Source organism: Aulostomus chinensis, chromosome 10 (assembly GCF_037954235.1).
Source record: "Aulostomus chinensis isolate RoL2024-O1b breed Wild chromosome 10, RoL_Achi_v1.0, whole genome shotgun sequence".
Classification (NCBI taxonomy): domain Eukaryota; kingdom Metazoa; phylum Chordata; class Actinopteri; order Syngnathiformes; family Aulostomidae; genus Aulostomus; species Aulostomus chinensis.
In genome coordinates this window covers 27,769,029-27,795,293 of record NC_141329.1, presented here as the reverse complement: position 1 = coordinate 27,795,293, position 26,265 = coordinate 27,769,029, and the positions used below count along the sequence as shown (strand labels likewise).

At 47.5% G+C, this 26,265-nt stretch overlaps 2 protein-coding genes across 3 annotated transcripts; one reads left to right on the top strand and one right to left on the bottom strand.

Moving 5' to 3' along the window:
- Positions 1-1,069: 1,069 nt before the first annotated feature.
- On the bottom strand, positions 1,070-7,305 carry irf2bp1 (interferon regulatory factor 2 binding protein 1). 2 transcript variants are annotated; one of them, XR_015118220.1, is made up of 4 exons: positions 5,871-7,305; positions 4,895-5,223; positions 4,167-4,350; positions 1,070-1,892 (listed from the first exon to the last, which is right to left on the bottom strand). XR_015118220.1 is itself a non-coding variant. In XM_086216811.1 (3 exons), the coding sequence occupies exons 1-2, from the start codon at positions 6,887-6,889 to the stop codon at positions 4,935-4,937; spliced, it is 1,308 nt and encodes a 435-aa protein (XP_086072937.1). In that variant the 5' UTR covers positions 6,890-7,305; the 3' UTR covers positions 1,070-4,350; positions 4,895-4,934. The 2 variants fall into 2 exon arrangements, 1 of the variants encoding a protein (XP_086072937.1); XM_086216811.1 differs by having other exon boundaries at positions 1,070-4,350.
- Positions 6,615-12,634, top strand: polr1g (RNA polymerase I subunit G). The gene is made up of 3 exons (XM_086216812.1): positions 6,615-7,507; positions 8,113-8,257; positions 9,125-12,634. The coding sequence occupies exons 1-3, from the start codon at positions 7,423-7,425 to the stop codon at positions 9,894-9,896; spliced, it is 1,002 nt and encodes a 333-aa protein (XP_086072938.1). The 5' UTR covers positions 6,615-7,422; the 3' UTR covers positions 9,897-12,634.
- Positions 12,635-26,265: the final 13,631 nt, after the last annotated feature.

Sequence of the window (26,265 nt, the reverse complement as noted above, 5' to 3'; positions counted from 1 at the left end):
GGCTTGCTCTCCCTGCCTCCCCTCCCATGAGCCAGTCTACCATCCAGTCCCCCATCAAGCTGGCTTGCTCTCCCTGCCTCCCCTTCCAGAAGCTTCCTTCTTCAACTGTTATTAACATTTCCATGTTTCCTCCATTCTGTGTTATAAACTGTTGTCTTGTCTGTACCAACATCTCCTGCACGTCTGTCCCTCCTGGTGAGGGATCCTCCTCCCCTCCTCACCCTGAGGTTTCTCAGATTTTTCCCTGTTAAAGGTTTTCTATGGAGTTTCTCCTCAGTCGATGTGAGGCTCTGAGGGCAGAGGATGTTGTTATGATGCCATGAAGCCTGGAGACAAACTGGTGGGGAAAACAGGCTCTACAAGTAAAATTGCCTTGCCTTGCCTCACGCGGGCGGGGGGTGATAATCGGAGTCATGGCACTCGAGGGACATCTTGTGGCCAAAAGAAGTAGTTGCATCTTCACCATCTCCTTGTGACTTTGAATGGTGCTGAAGGAACTTGTGAATACACACTTATTTTATATACACACACACACACACACATACACACACACACATATCTCCATATATGCATACACACACATACATATGTATACAACTTGAGGTGCTTTGATTTATTTCATCGTGACATATTGTCACGTTGACACAGAAACTAATGATGTCATATGGGTGTGTTTTTGGCCCACTGTGACCATGGATTTGGCCCTGCAGATGTAAAACACAAGCAAAACAAACAGGCCTGACAACAATAAAACTAAATCCTTTAAAAAAGTAAAGGCACAAACCTGGACACTTCAACCAAGATTTTACATTTAAGTACAACTACACACGCAGAGGTGTATTGGAGTAAATCAGTGCCTGGAAGTTGCCGTTTTCTAATTCTGTGACTGCCAGATTGTTTTCATGCACTTACGAAACCTGAATTTCGATTTGGCTAACAAGTTAACTTAATTATTTTGAGGAAACAGGAGTCACAACTGCACGGTGGCGCCCGTCTTCAAGCAGAGGCGGCACAAACCAGATTCACCCTCAGTCTTAAAACTCAAGAGACACAAAGACACGCACAAGTTTCCATCCCATTTATTCCTGGTTTCTAGTTTGCACGTGAAGCTGCAGTAAAACCAACAGATCTAAACATGACACATACAAGAAAAGGAATAGAGAGAGAGAGAGAATCCAAACAAGTAATGTTCATCTGACTTAAAGACTCCTGATAAAAGCCGTGTGATGGCGAAGGAGGGAAACAGATTCAGGTTCATCACTGACTGATAATAAAAAAGCTCCTGCGCTCCTTCTTCTCCTGAGGTTCAGAGACACACAGACACACAGTAAACTTCTTTGAAAGGCACTTGAACAAGAGATTGCATGATGTATCAGTGCATATTCAACTCTGACTCCGCATCCTCGCCGCGCCCCTCCACACCAGACCTGGACTCTGTTTCCCAAGTGCATCTTAAGGCCCGTGAAGATCTCGTGCGGGGGATAAGAGCGTCTTCCTCTGAGACATTTGGGATCTCCTCTGAATGCAGAAGGCCTATGAAAGCATTTGCTGGATACTACAGACACGTCGAGTAAATTCCATAAGTACAGTGAGACCACACAGGCCTGTAAACTAGGCTGGCCGACAAATAGAACATTTCCCTCCCAAAAACCAACATTTACATTCACAAACATCCATGTGGGCATAAAATTACCTTTGGTTTGTCTGTGCTCGTGTACTGACAAGTACTTCCTGCACTTAAAGAGAGAACCCGCCAGAAGACCGAGCTCCTGCGTGGTTCCCCCTCAATCTCAACGTTGCTGTGGAACCAGGAAGCCTGAGTTCGCCCACTGGATCGGACACGTTTTACACGCGTCATCAATTTGTTGCGCTGATTCTCAGAACCGGCTTTTCTGGTTATTTGAGAAAGTTTAAAAAAAAAAATCAATCAGATGATTTGATTGTGAAAATCAAAAATGTACTTCAGCTTCTCTTCCATCTGGCTGGGAGCCTAGAAACCAGGGCTGGGTGTCGAACTCTCACGCGTTTGTGGCACCGACTGAAGTACTATCATGTCTTTAGAGATGTCGGTGTATCAGTACAAGAACACGAGGTACAACTCTACTAAGCGGTCCAGTCGTGGGTTGTTTTTCGCCCCCGAGCGACACCCAGCTCCTAGTAGAGAAGGAATCAGTACAGTTCTACACCACATGCCTGCTTTATAGGTGGGTTCTCACTTTAAAAACAAAAACAAACGGTGTCTCATGTTAAAAATACACCGGGCAGGTACGCGGCACATCAGGTGGGCGGGGCGAGCAGGGCTCATGCCGATTATCAGACGCCGTTTGTAGCGTGCTTGTCTGGACTGCGTCACTGTTAACCTGTAGTTCGCAAACTGATGTTCCCCTTCTTTCTTCAGGCGTTTTACTACGTTTGTGCGAACGAAATATTAAAGAGTGTTTTTGTCGACGAGGACTCCCAATGACTGAGGGGTCAACAATGTGTGGGTTTTCTTACGCCGCTGTGTGTCCTTTTACTGACGGTGATGGAAACGTTCAAAAGAAGGAGCAGACATAAAAAGTTCCGTAGCCCCGGACGTGCGTGCAGTTAAGCCTCCGTTCAGAATCCGTGAGGCGCGGCGCCCATGCCAGGTGTATTTCATCCATCGCGTTCAAGAATTGTTATTCCAAATAAGTCCAAACTGTTGCATATACTAGGACTAAAGATTGCACATACTTACTATTATAGTTCTATACAATATATAACATTTAACATTCTAATATCAAATATAGTCCTAGGCCTATCCATAGATACAGTATCATTTCATATACATTCGGGGTAAAGGCTGGGCTGGATCTGGTATGAAAGCAACATTTAAATACAGTCAAACACAAAGTCTCCGTGGCCGACTGGACACCAGCCACCGTTCCCCCGGCGCGCCACCAAGAGCACGCAGAGACGTCACCTGACAGTTCATCTTCAGCGTGTTTTCAGCTGACTCGTCTCTCATTCGCCTCCAAAAATATGCGACTGTTTGCCAGGCCACAGATTCAGTCACATAAGAACACTATCGGAGTATTAATAAACAGCAAAAGACAAAATAACGATACACCTGTGTTTCACTTTTAAGGTACACTTTCTCTTCATAACTGTCAATTTCTTATAAATCGTATTTTCAGAAGCAAAAATGTCAAATCAAACACTGGCAGGGAAAATGGCGTTATGTCCCGACAAACCTGCTGACCGACCCCAGAACAGCCAGCTTTTTACTGCAGACGGTGAGGAGAACAGCGGAGCAGAAACTCTGATGCTTTTATGACAACAACGGCGCCGCCATTTTGGACTGGACACGTAGAGTCGATGGAAAAATAACGTCAATACACCAACAGACAGGATAACCAGGATTAAAGCGTGGAGACAGAAGTGGCATTAGTGAGTTCCTCGACAAGTAGCTGCGTATTTGGAAATTGTAGTCGCGATGGTTTCCCGAAGTCCAAGATGGCGGACAATGCTGCAATCTGCTGTCACACGTGCGCGATCGGTTACCTTTCACTTCTTGTCAGTGTAAGTTCTTTTGCTGATGATGTCATCTGAAGGGCGCCGCCAACATTTCGTTCAGCGCGACAACTACCCGTCTTCTCGTCAACATTTCTGTTGGACCGACGAGATTTTGTGCTTTCCTATGCAACCACACTGGAGTTGCACTGAACACTGTGCAAAGGGGGAGGGTCCTTGATGACAACATTCACGCATCAGCTCTGCTGCCCCGATGCCATCAGCACCCACGCGAGCGACCTCGCACATCCACAGCCAGCTCCAGGTGTACGTGCAGTACACCTGCTGGCCAGGAGCTGTGAATTATTTTGTTTGAATCCTCTTAACATTTAGCCTCTTGTCAAATTCAGTGATGAATTTAGCCTCTTCTTTTCCGGAAGCTAACTGGTGTACAGCTCTAATGGGGGGTTCTTATCGGTTCGCCCGGACCAGAGACGAACGCAGCCATTGTTCAGCTGCTGACTGGTCCTGAATATCTGATTCCGATCGCCTCCATCAGCTGCTGCCTCAGCAGATTGTGGCGTCACTCGGTGCTCGACTATTAAGGATCTACGTGTGACGACCCGACCCGTGCAGAGAATATACATTTTTATAGGATTCAAGGAAAACATGTTGAAACAGTCAAACTTTACCGAGGAAATGAGAAGCTGAAATGGAGACGTTACAGCTCCTGGTGTTGTCATGGTGTTTACAGCGTGTGGTTTGAGTCGGAGGAGTTAGACCCTGTGTGATGGAAGGTTTCTGAACTGCGGATGTTTCGTCTCTTCTGGATTTGTAGGTGGTCCAGTGCATGTCATTCTGGTGTGTGGTACGACTCTGGGGTGACAAAAACACACAGAATTACACAAAGTAGCATCAGCAAGCGTTTGCAACTCTAACTTGGACTCAACGAATCAGGTGTTTGAGACAGCAGGGGTGTCCTGATACTCCAGATCAGGTTCTGCCTTTAGCCCCATGTAAACATTCATGCTGGGTTCGCGTGGAAGGAAACGTGAGCTGAAGCGACACGGCTGTAAAACGTACAGCATCAGATGACCTCGTCGCTGCTCAGCCAAACTATGAATGTCAGAATGTCCTTCGCACACCCGTCTCTTCACTCTGACTGCCTGAAGATGAAGTAGCAGACACAGCAGAGTTTTCTGTGCTGTTCGACTCTTCTGACCCTTCAGAGGTTTGTTGTTCAACGCTTTAAAGCAGCGACAGAAGTGATTTCATGCTGTCGGTGGCTCTCTGTATTTGTCCTCGCTCCAGAACTGTAGGTTAAATCGTGAATCTCATGATTAGTCAGATTCACTGATTCGCGATGAGACAAAATATATTTCTCTTAAAAAAAACAAGAGTCAGACATTAGTGGACGTACGCGTGACTGTGCTGGGTCCTGCTCTTCACGGGAATTATCATCACGTCTCTCGCTCTTTCTTTACGGTGACGTCTCCGCTTCCTGCTCCGGCTCCATTTGCGGCGCTGGTCCCGGCCCCAGGCCCGGTCCCCGCTCCAGAGGCAGAGGCTGATGCAGCTCCTGCTCCCACTGCGCCTGTCCCCAGTATGGTGGAGACCTCTCCCTGCATGAACGCCCAAGGGGGGCTGTTGGGAGAGTTGTCCAAGGGACAGCGATCTCCGCTGGGGCAGTAAACCTCGCCATCACCCCGGCGACTCTGGATGTACACTCTGGTGCAGGGGAAGCAGAACCTAGAATTGGTGGATTAAGAGGATGATGTCAGTACAACAAGTGGAAAGTGCTGATTCACAAAGTTACTTCCAGTAAATATCTTAGTGCACCAAATAAAGATACAGAGATACGGGGCAGTAAAGTCAAAAATTCATCAGGAATTGTACTCCTGCAATGTCAATTCTCAAACTACAGGAAGGCACAGTGCTTGTGAAAGACTCGTGTGTGAAAATGACATTTTGATTTAAATATCGTGGCGCTGCAGAGGCGACGTCGTCCTCGACAGACTTGGGACATCATTAGTTTGATGCACAACCCCACAAAAACTGCACCACTGACATTTCAATGATTTTTTTAATGAAAGTGGGAACAATGATGTAAAACTTAATTAATTCCCTCTTGTAGCACAAATCATATCCTATCAGTCATCAGTATTGCTCTCATATTTATTCCCATAATTGGGAACAATGACAAAACTTAGTGATAAAGCACAGGGTGATTCAGATGCTGATCTGCCCCAACAAGCAGCCAAAAAGAACATTTTATTTATGGGAAATATGAAAGCCCTGAGAAAAGAACGTGTTCGATATTTTTCCTATCAGTGACTCAACTATGATCAATTCTCTGACTGTTTGAGGCCACTTGGACTCTGTGGAGACAGACGCACCTGTGACCTGGCACTGATGGACACTGAACGAAGTGTGTGTCCTCCAGCCGCTCGTGGCACAAGGTGCAGGACAGAGTGTTTCCAGCTGAAAGCGTGTTACTGGCGGACGACGATCCCAGCTCCGAGGCACCGCTGTGAGGTAGCGCTGCAGCTGTGGTGGCTGCCTCCGCGGAGCTGCTGGATCCCAGGGGCTCTCCTCCAGACCTGGCTGCGGGGGGGCGCGGCTGCCTCGCTGGAGAGGATGCCGGTTTCGGGCTTGTCTGGCTCACACCCCCGGCCATGGAGGAGGACGACGACGAGGGGAGGCCTGTGGATTTACTGGCACTGCTGCCAGCCCCACCCGCGTGAACCTGTGTCTGGGTCTTGGGCTGGTTCTGGGAGGAACTCAATTCTCGCTCCAGCTCCGGGGTAATGAAGGGGCCTATCCCCATCCCGATCCCCAGCTGCCTGCGGCTCATCTCGGCCAACACCGGTGCGGGAAAGATCATCTGGCTGCTCATCGGGGCTGTCCTGGCGGTGAGACCCGGAGGCATGCCCGCCAGCAGCCCATGCGGGATTCCTGCGATACTCTGAGTTACTAGACTCGGCGGTATGGCAGCCCCGAGCATGTGCCTCCGGCTTCCGCTGGGGCTCTGGCGGTTCACCTCTTGAGACGGCTGCCCGTCGCGGTGCAGCCCGTTGGGCGGGACACGAATAGCGGACGTGGTGCTTTCCCCCCGTCCTCCCCTCTCGAAGCGCTCGGTGTGCGGCCTCCCGCCGTCTGCCGCCGCCTCTCCCCTGCCCGAACCGCCGTGTTTATTGGGCGAGGGACCAGGTGACCTGACGTTCCCGTCCTGCATCCCGTGAGTTCGTTTCAGCTGCCGGGCGCTCGCTATCAGGAATTCTATCTGATTAGCTCCCTCGTAGTTGACACAGCCACGACACACCACCTCGCTGAAGTCCCACACCACAGTCCAGGGCATCTTGGGCAGGTCGCACAGGTAGCACCACTGGCGCCTCGAGGAGGAGGGGGACGACATGGCTGGCGAGCCAGCTAGTTAGCTAGCTAGCAACCTGAGCTAGCTAGCGAGAGTCCTAGCACACGTTAGCTGGGGTAACCTATTTAGCTTTGGCAGGTGTACGTCCTCTTTTTCTGTCAATTTTCTTATTCAACTATATTTAGAAGCATTCATAAAAATGTCACACATCTTACAGATATAAAATATGATAAAAATCTAGGATATTTCAGCTCTTTTTTATCATCTGCTTGTTTTGTTTACCCACTTCGGCCTGCTCTGGACTGCTGTCAACGACTTCCCCAACGGACGATGGAACATTACGTAACCTTGCGAGGTGCATTATGGGTCTCTGAGTTTCCGTGGCTGATTTAGCATAAAACAAAATACCTCACCCCGTCGGATTCTGGAACTACACTCAAAATCTAGCACGGAAGTGAGGTCACTGAAGGTCACAGTTCATTTGTTGTCAACACATGTGCGTCCGCCGTAGCCATGTGTTTGACGTAGAAATCCTCTTTTCTCCCACGAGTTTGCGGTCATTTTAAAACACAAACATGCCCAGAGACGTTTCTCCTTCATCCAGCGAAGACGAAGCGGACAATGAAGCGGCGGACATGTCGCTACAGCAGAAGGAAACGGGTAGGTTTATGGAGTTTAGCACGAAGCTAACCAGGAAGGTGGTTCATCCTCTTCAGCAAATGTTCCAAGTAGTGTTCCTGTTCCTGTGCTGAAATTCTGACTGTTCTTTACGCCGTTAATCATTAAAAAAACTACTGAATTTGTGTCACTCTTAACGCATTTGTCACAATTTAAGCGTCTTTGCGTTCATGAACTCTGTTTACTACCACATGTTGTAGTTGCAGGTGAGCCTCAGTGAGTAGAAGTACACAAGTACAGCCTCACTGTGGGGGATTTATTTACCGATGGAGTTAATACATCGATGGGGGGGGGGGGTTGCTTTCCAATAGGCAAACATTAATTCCTGACTTAAAGCCGACATCCAACAGTGGCATGAGGCCAGTTGGGCTGAGCATGTTCCTGAGCATTTTCTTAGGACACGCCCACTACCTCAGTCCTCTGACTAAATGATGAGTTTTGGAGAAGACCAGCTGATCTATCATGAAAAACAACTGTCACATGTCAGGCATGTAGGTCGAGAAAGTTGAAGCCCTGGAGTGAACACAGAAGACGTGCGCGTCTCTTTCGTGTTTGTCTCTGACTCTGGTCAAATGTTGAATCCACAGCAGAGAAGCCCAGCAGGTACCAGTGTCCTGCAGACTTTGTCACTTTCTGCCACAAACCCTGCAGCAGCACTCTAACAGAGAGCCTGAAGAGCAGCAGGAAGGAGCTGTGGCTCATCAAGGCTCCTGCCAGCTTCAACCCCGAACGGTAAGGAAATGTTGCCAGTTCTGTCCCTCTCATCACACCTCAGAAAGCTACTTTGCCGCATGTTAGCTTAGCTGCAATGAATGCTAGCGATGGGGCTGGGAGGCAAACTGTCTTACAAGCTGTCTCCCAAAACAGTCTTTACCTGTATTTGTAGAGTCAGAGTTGTGTTGAACAGTCACTGGAAAAAAGCTTGTTATTCCGAGGCGATGTTGCTGCGTTAGATGCTGACCGGAGCTTCTGGGACTCCCTCTGCCTCTCGTCCCGTCGAGGTCCCTCTGTCTGTGTGTTCCGGTTCAAACGGGCCAGGACCAGGGGTTGACAAGGGTTGCTCAGAAGCAGTTCTTCTTCTTGCAAAGTTAGCCATTATGAGGTGTAGGTCATTTTTGTTGTGCTTCTTTGTGTCAATCAAATTTGAGGATTACTGAGTTTACGGATAAAGAAGGCATGGATCAACCTGAGCGATGCGCCCGAGTGTTTTCAGATGGACATGTCAGGGGAGTTTTGTGGGTCGTTGTTAGCCGCCAGTCTCCGTTAGCGTCAAGCCAAGTGAACCATGCTGCCTCTGCTTTCTGGAGCCACAAAGACGTGATGGAGGAGGGAAAAACCATCTTTGTGAGGTCCAAAGGCACCAATTCACAAAATCCACTGTTCACTTTAAGCAATGAATTTAGCGCCAGTGAAGCATCAGTAGCAGTTAGTTGGCGCTGACGCCGAGCGCTTTTCAGATTGTTAATTAGAGGTGAAATAATCTCTGGTGCAATAAAGAGACCAGAAAGACTCGCTACGCACTGGAGGACCAGAAGGTGGAGCTGGAGCTGGGCCGAGGACCTCCACACCGATACCTAACCTCATGTCTCCTCATTTCAGTGTCAGTGGCATGAAGATGAATCTGTCGGGGCTCCAGACCCTGAAGGTCCCCCTCCTTGCGGGCGGAGCCAACACTGAGAGCGGCCAGCAGATCTACAGCGTCTTGGCGTCCACCCACGGGACCTCCGAGCTCCGCCTGCTCACCAGCCACAAACAGACATCAGATAGTTCTGTGTTTGGTCCGGCTTTCTCCGGCCTGCTTAATGTGTTTGAGAGCTTTGGGGACAGCGGCGCCAACCAGGCCCCTCAGGTCATCCCTGCAGCCCCGGCGCCCACCGTACCACCCGGGCTCAAACAACGATTCCACCCCTTCGGTAGCAAGACCCCTAATCTGACCTGTGTGGCAGGGAGGGAGGCGGGCGGAGCCGCCTTCAGGGCCTCGTCTAAAACCCTCCACCCCCTGGAAGTCAAACACTTGATAGATGAAGCCAGACAGCAGGAGGAAGGAGGGAGGAAAAAGAGGAAAAAGAAAGGCAAGCGAATAAAGACTGAGGATGAGGTGGTGAATGTGAAAGAGGAGCCTGCAGCTGAAACCCAGAGTGGTGAGACGATGGCGCTCCCCTGCCAGAAGGGTGACTTTTCAGAGGAGAAGAGGAGGAAGAAGAAGAGGAAAAAGAAGGACAGGGAGGAAGGGGAGGAGCCAGAAGTGACGGTGAAACAGGAGGAAGAAACGGTGAAATGTGAACCAGTAGACGCTTTGTATGGCGACGAAGTAGATGGCTCGAGAAAGAAGAAGAAGAAGAAGAAGAAAAGCAAGACTGATGACGACTAGTTCATTGCTGTCCTCACGAACCCGTCTGGGAGCCGGTTTCACTCCAGTTTACTGACAGATCGCGTGTGGCGAGTCGTCCTTTGGCAGGACATCGTATCCTCAACACACATCCTGAACCAATTAAACTTTATACCAGGATCTTTATGGCCAACCTTCTCGTTATTTTAGCTGAGAGAGTCAGTTTGACTCAAAGAATGTGCGCAGCCACAGGCGTCCGTGTGTAAGAGGACTGGACGCAGCAGAGCCGTCACCTCCCGCTAGAGTTGAGAGGATTAAGAAGTTGGTTGCTTTGTAAATATTTACACAACAAACCAGTGAGGCTGCTCGTCTGGTTCAGAAAAGCAGAGCCCATAGAAAGAGAGAAAAATGATTCAGTTAATTGAGTTAAGGAGTCAGAGTCACATGAGCAAAACCCACCGCCGTTGGGAATAAAAGAAATGAAGCTGGTCTTTTTCTCTCCTCGTCCTCTGTTCCAGGGCAGCACAACATTTTCCTCTCGTGCCTCGCTGAAGCGGTGATTTCACCCAGGAAGAATGAAACTCCACTTTGTTTTTGACTGCAACTTTAAAATTACGCAACAACAAAAGATTTCCACACTTGTGAAGTGATTAATACAGGCGAGTTTATGAATGAATAATTATTGTTATCTGGCGCAGCTCCGCCCTGCAAGTCTAGATTTTTGTGTGAAGAAAAACTGGTCCTTGAACAAATGTCGTGATCATTTTGTATTCTGCGCTTGCAGGTCACATTGACACCTTCACGGTTTCAGAATCTGTGTTTTTTTTGGTTCATGAATGTGATGAGCGCCACTCTGAGGGAGCTGCGCCTGCGCCTGACGAGGCCAGGAGGTCAGTCACGTTCTAATCGGAACTGTTCTATGTTTCACAACGAGAGAATTTCATTCCGCACCAATCAAACTTCAGGTTTTCCTGTTGGAACACATTTGGTCGCCGGGCAAACGTCTGACGCGGTGACGTAGTGTGGAAATGCCTGGCGTCAAAAAAGGGGTTTCAACTGAACCAAGTGTTCACGTTCTGACGATGAAAGAGAAGGAGAACGAAACCGAACGTTCTGCAGGCGCCGTGTTCTCATTCAAACATGAGTGGAACGTTCATGATGTTCAAGTGCGACTGTTGTTTTATTGAAGCGACCGTTTCTTCACGTAACGCGGTGCTGGTCCGCCTCCTCGTGCGGCTGCAGAACGAGTTCTTGTTGACATGTTGTGGTGTTTTGGGTTTCCAGCGTGACGGAGGTGGAAAAAAACTGTAGCAAAGGAAGCCAGAAAAAAAGAAAAGAAATAAAGCGATGATGCTGCTGGACGACGTCCCGGGTTGAGCTCCGAGGACAGAGAGGAACCGCAGTGGACCAGAGTAGCGGGACGGAACCGTCTCGTTCAGTTCTTGCGTGTTTTGATCCTCCACGTCAGTAATTATTCTCAGCTGTCCTGACAAACTCTGGCTGATGCAGCACAATATTAGAATGTTCCAGTACACAAATCTGTACTGGTTGATCACCAACCACCACAAGATCTGCTTTCACAACTTTTTATTCAACTCAACAGAGGAATCGCCACCTCTGACAGGCAGATGGCGCCACACTCCAGTCGATCAGGCACCGCAGCTTCTGCACAACCTCTGAATTTCTTACTCAGCCGTTACCATTTCTTTCCTCCAACATAACACTGTGTTTTTGTTGCAGACCAAGTGGACACACACACACACACACACACACACTCTCAAAACAGATTTATAAATCTTCTGCTTTCCGACAGCAGTGAATCATCATCTCTCAGTGACACTCAGGTGAAGAATGTCAAGAGTGGAGTCCAGGCTCTGCGTCGTCCCCTCCTCCTTCCTCTGTTCGCTGCTCTGCACCGGAGTGTGGTCCTGCTTCCTAATGAGCGCCGGCACCTCTGGCACTATCACACTCCCACCATCTGTAGCAGCCCCCTGCTCCTGCTGCAAGCTGTTATTGATCCAAGCTCACTTCTACACTCTTATTTCACTCCATCTAAAGGAGGTCAGTTGGATCCCGCATGAGCAGAGCCGTGCTGGCTACAGAATTAACCCTCGCAGGGTCCTTTTGCTATCAAGTTTTCACAAATAGGTGTCCAGAGCAGGAGGAGCCAGCCACGTATACCCAGACTGAAGCTAATAGCGACTGACGGCTAACAACAGTGAACCTGTTCAAAAAAACAAAAACAGAACGTTTGCAAACTCTCCAGTGCGTCGCTAAAAGAAACCGTAACACTTCCTGTTTGGCGCAGATGTCAGACGCTGGGTCGAAGCCTGAGTCACGTACCGTAAATCTGTGTATCCTCACAGGTCCTTTGAATGTCTGTACTTCAAAGCTGTGTGTGTGTGCGTGTGAGTGTATGTGTGTGTGTGTTTGTGCGTGTGTGTGTGGTGTGTGGTGTGATCTTGCAGAGCTCTGGAGTGACCGTGGAGAGGAAAAGCCCTGGACACAGAGAGAGGGAATGCCTTCCCTGAACGGGTTCTAATCTGTTCCCTCAGTTTGATTTATTGAAGTTCATTAATCAGAACTTGGTCCCTCAGTATCTTGTGGCCTTAAATTCATGACAACGAGGGGACGGTTCCACCTGGTGGTCTTGTTCTTGTCTCTGGCGGCCCCAGGCCTCTGTATCAGCTCCTTAAAAACCCTTTAAACGCACCTCTTTTGTCTTCTGCTTTTATTTGATGTCTCTTTTTACGGTCACGTCACATTTCTTGAGTGACTGAGGTAAATAAAACCTCCCCCTCTCTCTGACTTATCATTTAAATCCTACTTTTGGCAAAAGGGAGGCAACTTAAACCGTTATGGATGACTAATAGATGGAAACAGTCATCAATCAAAGGAATCCCAAACAAGTCTGTCTGAGATGTATTTGCTCTCTGATGGAACAGAGGTTCTCCTCGTGCGCGGCGTGGCAGGCGGAGGAGGAGTTTGGTCGCCCCTGACACAAAGAACAAGAAGAGGCGTGGAGCTGCAACAGCTTCTTAATTAATCGACTCGTTGCTCAAAAGCAGTGTCTTTGGTAACCATTTTGATAATTCAGGAATCGTTTCAGTCGTTCTTTCAGAGCTACTGGATCAAGCATCAGTGGGTTCCAGAACAACGGCGGCTGTAACAAGATTTGATCAGCGACGTGCTCATGTTGATGGTCAGAGTCATGAAGAACATTAATAAATGCTTCATTATGCTTCAGTCAGGCTCATTCAGCTCTCCTCCCTAGAAGCTGGCATCAGCTCACAGGTACCGGCCTGGTTAGCGCCGGTTCAACCCCAGCCGCACCACCGCCTCTCTGCTTGCGTCTCCTCCAGTTTGTGGGACGGCTCCAACACACGTTTCACTTTAGGGTGACAACAAAGACGTCTCCTCTCTCCTGAGAAGGGTTTTCTCTGACTCGACACTCAGAGTTCCCAATGTAAACATTCTAGGAGTGGGTTCAACCTCGGAAGGGATTAGAAATATATTTATATGTTGAGAGCGTTCCCGTAAGATTTTTTTATTTCAGAAGTCAAACAGTGCAAATGGGGATCAGAGATATGCAAGTGATACTCCGACCGTAGGGTGAGTCATTGTACAAGCTGTCGGCGCCTGTTTTTACTGCAGTTACAGACTTGTTTGTGTGTGTGTGTGTGTGTGTGGGGGGGGGGGGGCAGAACTGGTCCTGGAGTGTGAAGCTGTTTCTTTAACATCCTTCAGTGGATGCGACGAAGGTCATCGTGCTGTAATGTAGGACAGTGAAGAGAAGAGCAACTCAACTTGAACTGCTTTGTACTTTTTCTGCAATTACAGGGCTCCTTTTGTCACTGTGGTTGCACGAGGGTGTGTGTGTGTGTGTGTGTGTGTGTGTGTGTGTGTGTGTGTGTGTGTGTGTGTTGGTACCAGTGTGGTCAACAGGATGAATCAGTTCTGTTTCCTATCATGAGGTCACGATCAGCTGCTTTTCATCATGGAGGATGGAGTCACTGATCTGACTGTTCGCTCAATCCCACAGCCGTTACCGCCGCGTGGTGTGTTCATGTGCCTCTGCCAGACTCGGGTTTTACTACTTTTGCATCAAAGGCAGAGGAAACATCCGCCAGTACGTATGATTCAATTGACAACTTGGGATCTCTTGGCTCCTTGAGTACCTCTCCTGCTCTACGGAGCCCTGGAGTGGTCGAAGAGAGAATCCATGGATTTATTTTGTGGGCAGAGAGTGACGCTGCTTCTGGTCATGACAGAGACGCCGCGGTTCCACCCTGATGTCCACGTCTGATTTCACCAGAAAACCTAAACCCTCTTAGGACACAACTCTCCGTCGCGAAGCTTAATATTCGGACGACAAAGTACAAACGGGACAGTTGATTTAACAATCAACCGATTAACCGCGTTTGCCCGATCAGAGCCGCAGCAGACAAACTGAAAGAAACTCCCTGCAGACAAGATGGCGGACCCCTGCCTCCGCAATTGACAGGAAGTCACATGACCTCAGTGGTGGAAGGTTGTCTTCTTTGTGCTGTTATTGTCGTGAACAGAGTGTGTATTTTGTTATTGTTTCAGTAATCCTACCCCATAGCCCCCCCCCCAGGTCACATGACTTCCTTTCAGTTGTGGAGGAAGAGGTTAAGATGTCCGCCCGCATGGTCCGCAGGTAAGAAGCAAGGAGCTTGCACATTGCCTGCATTCCGGCTCGTTGCCGGGCAACTGTGCTCAAGTTCCGTATCACGCAGGCTTCATCAAAGTCAACTGCAATGAAATTGCAAAGGCTCACGGTAAAATATACAAAACAATTCTCCTCAGCTGCTTCAGGTAGAGGGAGCTTTTCAACTAGGAACACAGCCGTGCTCCTCGACCTCGGGGTTGCCACGGTGACGTGTAGACACCCAGCTCTTGATGCCGCTCTCGTCAGCGGCAGTTACAGAGAGAGGGAGGGAGGTTTTATTCACTTCCGTCGCTCAAGAAATGCCACGTACGAATATAAACGACATACGAAGCCTGTGTTCGTAGCGCGAGATCTACGGTTACTTGGATGCAACGTCGTTATTTCAGGTCTCCGTGACGTAACTTGTCCCCTCAAATGAATCAGTTTGCTGCCAAAAGAACTTAGAATGTTAATGTGAGGTATTTTCAAACGGGGCCTTTACACCTCTCCTGTGTCTGTGTTTTCTTTGTATCTTGCGTCTATGGTGTGAATATATCCAGAACCTAAAACATGGCGTCAGAGTTTGTACGTACAGATGGAAGTCTTCCTCTGTAACCCTCCAGAGCTCCATGGCTCTGTAATCAAGGTGTTCAACCCTGCGTTCTCCAGCTGGAGCCTCCCTCCTGTCTGTCCTGTCCTCACCGTGGAATGAAAGAGAGGAAGCCATTATTTAGATCCATTTTGAGGGTCATCGCGGCCGTGAAAGAATTCAACACTGATTTCACGGAGAGGAGCTGGAGGCAGAGTTTTATCAGCCTGATTATGTAACGTGAATCGTGGGCTCCCCGAACCTGCGGCGCCCCACCAGCACGTCGCTGCCGAGACTCTCCTCATGTCAGGCTTCGCCAGAAGCTTTGGTGCAGGTTGTAAACAAACAGGAAGCACGATGGCTGCCATGTTTGTCTCTCAGCAGCAGGGTTATATTTGATCACAGCAACACTGGAGCAATTCCACTATTTCCCTTTTTTGTCCCTGGCCTTGAATGCCTCACCCATAGAATGACACCCCTCCTCTTCTGTGTGTAGATGGATTGCCAAACCATTAGGCACCCCTGCTGCAGTACAGAACAACACTGACATGACCCTTCCGTCCCGATGATGACGGGGCTCCGTCTGGATGAAAGCTGTTTGAGGGATTTAGTTTAACGGTCATTCTGGAACTGCCTTTTATTGGCTGCTCCTAATCCTGTTTGTTTACATGAATGAGCATTGATTGTTATAAAAGTTATAGAAGTCATAAAGTTAAGATAAACCTTCATGACTCCGACAGCTGGGAAACTTCCAGTGTTACAGCACTAAAGGGAGCAGCAAAAATAGCAGAGCAGTAAAAAATAAGACGTAATCATGCACGGAAATATAGACAAAGGGGAGAGAACGTGAGAGAGCAGGTTAAAGCCCACAAGCGTAGGATCTGGAGACCCCTGGTGGTGGAGATGCCAGTTGCCGCTTCTCCTCTTCTGCACTGCCTGATGCATCTCTAGCTGCGTTTCCATGACCCCTAGAATTGTGCGAAACCTAAATATCGCAATAAAAAACTGGTGACGGAAACACCTACATTTTTAAAAACCTCTCAAATATCACTAAAAAGTTTTTGACGCTCTCACGAGGTGGTTTTTCAGACGTGTCGCTATAGAAGAATATCGCCAATGTGCCATGGAAATCTACATTTGCGCATCACCGGACGTGAGGTAGGGAGTTACGTTGAACCCCTTATTGATCCCTTATTCGTGTCCACCTTCATAGACATGGACTCCAGGACGAGAATTACGGCTGATGCGCTAAACGCCATTCATTGGAAACACCTGCAAATTGCAATTGTACTGTCGAACTTTTAGAAACATCGCATTTATTTTGCTAAAAATTAAAATGGAAACGCAGTGACTGCCATCCTCCTGATGGAAAAGGCTGGAACTCGCACCTCTCGGTTTTCGGTCCAAATTCACAAACTTAATTGGGCAAGAAAATGTGAAACTACGCGTGTTTCTATGAGAGGATTAGCTGCCGACCGAGCTTAGCAGCAGGTGACGCGCCGATTCAGAGCGCAGTAAGATGACGTCGCTCAAAAAGCGCCAGTCTCAAACCAGACGAACAGAATCTGTTACAGTGGCCTTTGTTTTGTTTTTTTGATCCCACTGATTTCACAAATGTAAGAACGTCTTTTGCAAAGATTTGGTGATTTTGTCACATTTTCTCTCTTTCCGCTCTCTTTTTTTCTTTTTTTTGGCACAAATTGAAAATGTGCCTGAAAAGAGTCGGATGGAAAAACACACCTGGTGTCTAAAAGTTGCTTGAAATCTGCTTGGCGACAGTGACTCTGAGACATTCAGAAGAGAAACACGATTCTGACCGGACGTCAAGTCAAAATCAAAGGTTGTGTTTGTTTCGTACGCGGTTAGAGACCGTGTGTCCGGCAGGACAGTGACAAACAGCAACGCCGGAACATCGGGATTCATCTACACATCTGATCCTTCGGAGCAAGACGACTCCGCTCACTCCCCACCTGCTTTGGGCTGTAACGACGGAATCAATCTGGATCCCTCGCAGAAACACAACAGTAATGCAGTACAGTGAAAGGGTTTCTCTCGCGGGGCGACAGGAGCAGCCTGGAGCGTCTGCTCTCACTACTCTGCTACACTGTTTGCATTTCATTACATCGCAGTTGTGTATTTAGTTAGGGCCTGAGCCAGAAGGTACTTCTGGGCGAAGACCCTATTATGTTTCGAAGTCAGAGAGACACGAAGTCAGCGCTAAAAGCAGTAAAAACACACACTTAGGAGCATCACAGGCCTCTAAAAACATCACAGGGGGGTCCGGGGGGGGACAGGGGGGTGAGGTCCCCCATTGAAACCTATGGTGGCAAAAATTTTATCTGAAATTGCAAAGTTTTTCCTATTATTATTAGGGCCTGAGCCAGAAGGTACTTCTGGGCGAAGACCCTATTATGTTTCGAAGTCAGAGAGACACGAAGTCAGCGCTAAAAGCAGTAAAAACACACACTTAGGAACATCACAGGCCTCTAAAAACATCACAGGGGGGTCCGGGGGGGGACAGGGGGGTGAGGTCCCCCATTGAAACCTATGGTGGCAAAAATTTTATCTGAAATTGCTGCGTTTTTTTCTTCTTCTTCTTCTTCTTATTCTTTCCGGTTCCGCCGCCAAAAAAACCCTTAATTTCACCCCCTGAACATGCATGAAATTCGCTGAATTTTTGCACGCACGTCCGGTCCGGCGAAAAATTTTATATTTTAAAAAAAAATTTCACGCAAAACTCAACAGCGCCACCTAGCAAGCCAAAAACACGTTTACGTCAATAACTTCCCCGAGGAATGTCCCACAGACATGGGACCAACACCACTGGATTCGTCTCATCAAGACGAAAAATTCGTACACTCTGACCCCTGACCTAACTCCAATAGGATGTCCACAATTTGGACACAAACGTCCAATTTTTCACCATCGCACCCTCCGAACAAAATCTATCTCCTCCTAAACCGTAAATGGTATCGCTTCCAAACTTTCACACATTACTCTCCCGACTGTGCTGATTAAAAGTTCAGTAAGAATTTTATATGAATCGCTCGGTTTCTGTTTCATAAGCCGTCAAAGTTGCGACAAAAATTCACGTTATAATGGAAGTCTATGGGGAGAGCGTGTCCTCTCAGGTACATACTCTCAAACAAATGCTTCTCACGTCTATACCATACATTGCACAGCTTCAGAAAACACACCACTGTATTCCTGACAAAAATCCCTACAAAAATATGGTATTTTGTGTTACTTTTGACCAACGTAGGCCGACTTATTCAGCTTTTACACACTACATTTCTTTTAATCCTCCGCTCTCTCCACTCTAGCACAGATCAAAGAAAGTGCAGCGGGGGAGGGGTTCTTAAAAGGGCCAGCTGGCAGCTCTGCTCTCAGCTCTGACAGACATGGCAGAGATTTGTTTACTGCAGTCATGGAAACCAGAATTGGAGCTTCTCTGCCCTCATGTACATTCTCTCAAACAAACACTTGTCGCTTCTAAATTAAAACACTCACACATTCAAAAAGCACACCATTGAATTCCTGAGAAAAAACTCTACGCACTGATGTCTTTACATTCCACTTTTGACCCATATATGCAGAGTTATGACTGTGTTTCACAGTTAAACTGCCAAATCCTCCTCTGCTCTCCACTCTGACACAGACAGCAGAGAGCGAGCAGAGAAGGGAGGGGCTCTTAAAGGGCCGGCTCTCAGCTCTGCAGTCACACTGTGCAGCGCACTGAGGCTCATATCTCCTAAACTACAAGGCCTAGGGATTTGCCGATTACACCGTTGGATTCGGTCCGGTGTCAAGGACGCGGCCGTAGGCCGCGCGGGGGCTCAGGCCCTAACAACGCTGCTTGCAGCTTTAATTAGGGCCTGAGCCAGTCCCTGGCGAAGACCCTATTATGTTTCGAAGTCACACTCGCCAATTAAAAAGTAAATTTGACCCCCTAAACATGCATGAAAACTCACCAAATTTGGTAAGCACATCGGGTGCGGCGAAAAATTCGATAATTAAAAAAAAAAGAGGCGCTCTACTCAATAGCGCCACCTACATACACAAAAAACCACGCCACAGACTGTAGGAATGTCCTACAGACATGAGACAAACACCATTGAACTCGTCTCATCAAGACGGATAAATCATACACTCACACCCCTGACCTAACTGTAACAGGATGTCCACAATTTGGACACGAATGTCTAATTTTGGACAATTTTGCGCCCCGAACAAAATCTATCTCCTCCTAAACCGTAAATGCCAGGGCTTCCAAACTTTCACACATTACTCTCCCAACTGTGCTGATTAAAAGTTGTTCAAGGTTAATATACTACGCGCTTGGTTTGGATTTTATGAGCCGTCAAAGTGGGGGAGACACTTTTCGCCTTACAATGGAAGTCTATGGGGAGAGCGTGTCCTCTCAGGGTACATACTCTCAAACAAATGCTTCTCACATCTACACCATACATTCCACAGCTTTTAAAAACACACCACTGTATTCCTGACAAAAATCCCTACAAAAATATGGTATTTTGTGTGACTTTTGAGCAACGTATGACGACTTATTCAGCTTTCACACACTACATTTCTCTGAATCCTCCACTCTCTCCACTCCAGCACAGATCAGACACAGTGCAGCGGGGGAGGGGTTCTTAAAGGGCCAGCTGGCAGCTCTGCTCTCAGCTCTGCTCTCAGCTCTGACAGAGATGGCAGAGAGCGAGCAGAGAAGGGAGGGGCTCTTAAAGGGCCGGCTCTCAGCTCTGCAGTCACACTGTGCAGCGCACTGAGGCTCGTATCTCCTAAACTACAAGGCCTAGGGATTTGCCGATTACACCGTTGGATTCGGGCCGGTGTCAAGGACGCGGCCATAGGCCGCGTGGGGGCTCAGGCCCTAACAACGCTGCTTGCAGCTTTAATTAGGGCCTGAGCCAGAAGGTACTTCTGGGCGAAGACCCTATTATGTTTCGAAGTCAGAGAGACACGAAGTCAGCGCTAAAAGCAGTAAAAACACACACTTAGGAACATCACAGGCCTCTAAAAACATCACAGGAGGGTCCGGGGGGGGGACGGGGGGTGAGGTCCCCCATTGAAACCAATGGTGGCAAAAATTTTATCTGAAATTGCTCCGTTTTATTAGGGCCTGAGCCAGTCCCTGGCGAAGACCCTATTATGTTTCGAAGTCACACTCGCCACTTCAAAAGTTAATTTGACCCCCTAAACATGCATGAAAACTCACCAAATTTGGTAAGCACATCGGGTGCGGCGAAAAATTCGATAATTAAAAAAAAAAGAGGCGCTCTACTCAATAGCGCCACCTACATACACAAAAAACCACGCCACAGACTGTAGGAATGTCCTACAGACATGGGACAAACACCATTGAACTCGTCTCATCAAGACGGATAAATCATGCACTCACACCCCTGACCTAACTGTAACAGGATGTCCACAATTTGGACACAAATGTCTAATTTTGGACAATTTTGCACCCCGAACAAAATCTATCTCCTCCTAAACCGTAAATGCCAGGGCTTCCAAACTTTCACACGTTACTCTCCCAACTGTGCTGATTAAAAGTTGTTCAAGGTTAATATACTACGCGCTCGGTTTGGATTTTATGAGCCGTCAAAGTGGGGGAGACACTTTTCGCCTTACAATGGAAGTCTATGGGGAGAGCGTGTCCTCTCAGGGTACATACTCTCAAACAAATGCTTCTCACATCTACACCATACATTCCACAGCTTTTAAAAACACACCACTGTATTCCTGACAAAAATCCCTACAAAAATATGGTATTTTGTGTGACTTTTGACCAACGTATGCCGACTTATTCACCTTTTACACACTACATTTCTCTGAATCCTCCACTCTCTCCACTCTAGCACAGATCAGACACAGTGCAGCGGGGGAGGGGTTCTTAAAGGGCCAGCTGGCAGCTCTGCTCTCAGCTCTGACAGAGATGGCAGAGAGCGAGCAGAGAAGGGAGGGGCTCTTAAAGGGCCGGCTCTCAGCTCTGCAGTCACACTGTGCAGCGCACTGAGGCTCGTATCTCCTAAACTACAAGGCCTAGGGATTTGCCGATTACACCGTTGGATTCGGGCCGGTGTCAAGGACGCGGCCGTAGGCCGCGCGGGGGCTCAGGCCCTAACAACGCTGCTTGCAGCTTTAATTAGGGCCTGAGCCAGAAGGTACTTCTGGGCGAAGACCCTATTATGTTTCGAAGTCAGAGAGACACGAAGTCAGCGCTAAAAGCAGTAAAAAAACACACTTAGGAGCATCACAGGCCTCTAAAAACATCACAGGAGGGTCCGGGGGGGGACCGGGGGGTGAGGTCCCCCATTGAAACCAATGGTGGCAAAAATTTTATCTGAAATTGTAACGTTTTATTATTATTATACTTTCTTTTTTCCGCGTACTTTTAAATCCTTAATTTGACCCCCTGAACATGCATGAAATTCGCTGAAATTTTGCACACACGTCCGGTCTGGCGAAAAATTTTATATTTTAAAAAAAAAATTCGCAAAAACTCAATAGCGCCACCTAGGGAGCAAAAAAACTCGAAAAAACTTTGGAGCGCTATAACTGCTTGCACGAATGTCCCACAGACATGGGACCAACACCGTTGCACTCGTCTCATCAAGACAAAAATTTCATACGCTCTGACCTCTCACCTATCTACAACACAATGTCCACAAATTGGACAAAACTGTCAAAATGAGGACTTTTGCTCCTCCCCGAACAAAATCTATCTCCTCCTAAACCGTAAATGGCATCGCTTCCAAACTTTCACACATTACTCTCCCAACTGTGCTGATTAAAAGTTCAGTAAGAATAATATACTACTCGCTCGGTTTGGATTTTATAAGCCGTCAAAGTCGGGGAGACACGTTTTACGTTACAATGGAAGTCAATGGGGAGGCCGTGTCCTCTCATGGTACATACTTTCAAACAAACGCTTCTCACATCTACACTGAACCTCACACAGCTTCACAAAACACACACTGGATTCCTCAGAAAAATCTCTACAAAAATATGGAATTATATTCCACTTCCAAGCAACAAATGCAGAGTTATTTGCTTTTCACACACTAAAAATGTGCATTTTTTAGCTGCTCTCCACTCAGGCACAGATAGCAGAGATTTGTTTACTGTAGTCATGGAAACCACAATTGCAGCTTCTCTGCCCTCATGTACATACTCTCAAACAAACACTTGTAGCTTCTAAACTAAAACACTCACACATTCAGAAAACACACCATTGAATTCCTGAGAAAAAACTCTACGCACTGATGTCTTTACATTCAACTTTTGACCAACATATGCTGAGTTATGACTGTGTTTGTCAGTAAAACTGCCAAATCCTCCTCTGCTCTCCACTCTAGCACAGATGGCAGAGATTTGTTTACTGTAGTCATGGAAACCACAATTGGAGGGTCTCTGCCCTCATGTACATACTCTCAAACAAACACTTGTATCTTCTAAACTAAAACACTCACACCTTCAGAAAACACACCATTGAATTCCTGAGAAAAAACTCTACGCACTGATGTCTTTACATTCCACTTTTGACCAACATATGCTGAGTTATGACTGGTTTTCACAGTTAAACTGCCAAATCCTCCTCTGCTCTCCACTCTGACAGAGATGGCAGAGAGCGAGCAGAGAAGGGAGGGGCTCTTAAAGGGCCGGCTCTCAACTCTGCATTCGCACTGTGCAGCGAACTGAGGCTCGTATCTCCTAAACTACAAGGCCGAGGGATTTGCCGATTACACCGTTGGATTCGGGCCGGCGATCCGGCCGCGGTTAGGCGGGGGCTCAGGCCCTAACAACGCTGCTTGCAGCTTTAATTATTATTATTCTTTCCGGTTCCGCCGCCACTTTAACGCTTAATTTCACCCCCTGAACATGCATGAAATTCGCTGAATTTTTGCACACACGTCCGGTCTGGCGAAAAATTTTATATTTAAAAAAAAAATTTCGCAAAAACTCAATAGCGCCACCTAGGGAGCCAAAAAACTCGTAAAAAATTGGGAGCCCTATAACTGCTCACACGAATGTCCCACAGACATGAGACCAACATCGTTGCACTCGTCTCATCAAGATGAAAAATTCATACGCTTTGACCTCTCACCTATCTGCAACAGAATGTCCACAAATTGGACAAAACTGTCAAAATGAGGACTTTTGCTCCTCCCCGAACAAAATCTATCTCCTCCTAAACCGTAAATGGCATCGCTTCCACACTTTCACAAATTACTCTCCCAACTGTGCTGATTAAAAGTTCAGTAAGAATAATATACTACGCGTTCGGTTTGGATTTTAAAAGCCGTCAAAGTGGGGGAGACACGTTTCACGCTTACAATGGAAGTCAATGGGGTGGCCGTGTCTTCTCATGGTACAAACTCTCGAACAAATGCTTCTCACGTCTACACTAAAACTCTCACAGCTTCACAAAACACATCAGTCGATTCCTCAGAAAAATCTCTACAAAAATATGGTATTATATTCCACTTCCAAGCAACATATGCAGAGTTATTTGCTTTTCACACACTAAAAATGTACACTTTTCAGCTGCTCTCAACTCAGGCACAGATGGCAGAGATTTGTTTACTGTAGTCATGGAAACCACAATTGGAGCTTCTCTGCCCTCATGTACATACTCTCAAACAAACACTTGTAGCTTCTAAACTAAAACACTCACACCTTCAGAAAACACACCATTGAATTCCTGACAAAAAACTCTACGCACTGACGTCTTTACATTCCACTTTTGACCCACATGTGCTGAGTTATGACTGGTTTTCACAGTAAAACTGCCAAATCCTCCTCTGCTCTCCACTCTGACAGAGATGGCAGAGAGCGAGCAGAGAAGGGAGGGGCTCTTAAAGGGCCGGCTCTCAGCTCTGCAGTCGCACTGTGCAGCGCACTGAGGCTCGTATCTCCTAAACTACAAGGCCTAGGGATTTGCCGATGACACCGTTGGATTCGGGCCGGCGATCCGGCCGCGGTTAGGCGGGGGCTCAGGCCCTAACAACGCTGCTTGCAGCTTTAATTTTTTTTCTTTTTCCTATTTGGAGTAAAAAGGGAAAGTGGGAAAGTGCCGGGTGGGAATCTGGTCGTGTTTGTACAGTAGCCCAGCAACCCTGTCCTGCGCCTGTCACTCATCTTGAGTGCGTCTTCACCGGGAGGGTTCAGAGGTCACGGGCAGGTTGAGGTTTGACATTTGAGGCATTGGTAAAGGCGCTGCAGCTGAGCTGTGACGTAGACGTAAGGGCCCGGTGCTTTCGGTGCGTAGTCTCAAATATATGAGAGGGGACAGAATCTGTCCACGAGAAACCAAGACGCTGACGTGTAGGATTCGAAGCCGAATCAGACGTGCTCCGCCTCACTTTGTTTTTTTTTTTCATGATATCTCAAAAAGACGTTAATAAGATGTTTTCAGCAAAATCTTCCCAAACGAGCTTCACTTTCATGGTCAAGTGTAAATTCAACAGTTCGAGGAACAAAAGGAACTTCCTGCTACGGAGGGACGACACCACCGAGGCGTGACTCCAACGACTGGCTTCTGTTTTCACCCTGATGAGGTTTGTAGTCTGGTTAGCCGCCAGCTGGTGACCGCTATTTTTTGCTGCATGTACTGATGTGTTTTATTCTTTAAAAACAGCCATGAATATCTCCTATGAACTCTGTGCCCCCTCTGAAAGGACCACTCAGGCTTTTTGGGAGGCTCTTGATGACTGTAACAGTCCTCAAGTGAGATGTGATGATGTTGGATCCTTTCCTGACCTTGAGGGACACCAATGGTGTTCAGCACCTGGACAGGAAGGTCCCAGCTTCTGATGCTGGTGAGGGCGGCGAGGTTGGTCGCAGTAACGAGCGGCAGTGATCGTACAACTGCCTTTTTATTCTCTGTAAAGCATCAAACCCTCCAGACGTAATAGAGTGAAGCAATATATCACTCGGTGTGATGCTATGCTTCGCTCTGTCTGGGCTCAGTGTGTGTGTGTGTGTGTGTGTGTGTGTGTGTGTGTGTGTGTGTGTGTGTGTGTAGCCGAGTTGGACTGTGGTGCTGTCTGCCGAGGAGGAGGATGAATAATAAATGCAGTCTGAAGTTTGGATCCAACGTGTTCAGACTATTGAGCAGAGCTGAGGCCTTTCCACCGACCAGTCAAGCCGATGCTAATGATCAGATTTGAGGGGGAGGGGTGGGTGGTGTTTGGCGTTGGGGAGGTGGGGGAGGGTCAGTGAAGGGGGGGTGTAGGGGTGATAAATTGGAAGACCAGCTCTCGACTACTCTCCCCTCCCTCTGCAGCAGGTCTCTCTCTTTCCTCTCTCTTGATTTCCTTTTCAACCAGCGCGCCTCGCTCCAGCCAGCCTGCGGCAACGGGAGCGTTGCTACGGCAACGTGGTCCTGCCAAGGACCTGTGATGGTGAGAGAGAGAGAGAGACAGAGAGAGAGAGGAGAAGGGGAGGGAGCTCATCAATGTCTTACAGCCCCCCCCCCACCAAATACACACACAAACATGCACTTACATTTTGTGAGGACCTTCATTGACATTCGATGTTCTTTAGCCCCTCATTATGAACCCAACCTGGTTCAAACCTGGACCCTCCAAGCAAGTCCTGATTGAGGACATCCATCTATCCATCTATCCATCCATCTATCTATCCATCTATCTATCTATCTATCTATCTATCTATCTATCTATCTATCTATCTATCCATCTATCTATCTATCTATCTATCTATCTATCTATCTATCTATCCATCTATTTATCCATCTATCTATCTATCCATCTATTTATCCATCTATCCATCTATTTATCCATCTATCTATCTATCTATCTATCCATCTATCTATCCATCTATCTATCATCTATCTTTCTATCTATCTATCCATCTATTTATCCATCCATCTATCTATCTATCCATCTATCTATCTATCTATCTATCCATCCATCTATCTATCATCTATCTTTCTATCTATCTATCCATCTATCTCTATCTATCATCTATCTATCTATCATCTATCTATCTATCCATCTATTTATCCATCCATCTATCTATCTATCCATCTATCTATCTATCTATCTATCTATCTATCTATCTATCTATCTATCTATCTATCTATCTATCCATCTATCTATCCA

What these genes read in the sequence shown, in the direction of transcription:
- irf2bp1 (XM_086216811.1), bottom strand. Translation starts at nt 6,889, where the DNA reads ATGTCGTCCCCCTCCTCCTCGAGGCGCCAGTGGTGCTACCTGTGCGAC. An exon ending in CCATCAGTGCCAGGTCACAG is followed by an intron (nt 5,224 to 5,870) that starts GTGCGTCTGTCT and finishes CACCAATTCTAG; the next exon opens with GTTCTGCTTCCCCTGCACCA.
- polr1g (XM_086216812.1), top strand. Translation starts at nt 7,423, where the DNA reads ATGCCCAGAGACGTTTCTCCTTCATCCAGCGAAGACGAAGCGGACAAT. An exon ending in GCTACAGCAGAAGGAAACGG is followed by an intron (nt 7,508 to 8,112) that starts GTAGGTTTATGG and finishes TTGAATCCACAG; the next exon opens with CAGAGAAGCCCAGCAGGTAC. An exon ending in GCCAGCTTCAACCCCGAACG is followed by an intron (nt 8,258 to 9,124) that starts GTAAGGAAATGT and finishes TCCTCATTTCAG; the next exon opens with TGTCAGTGGCATGAAGATGA.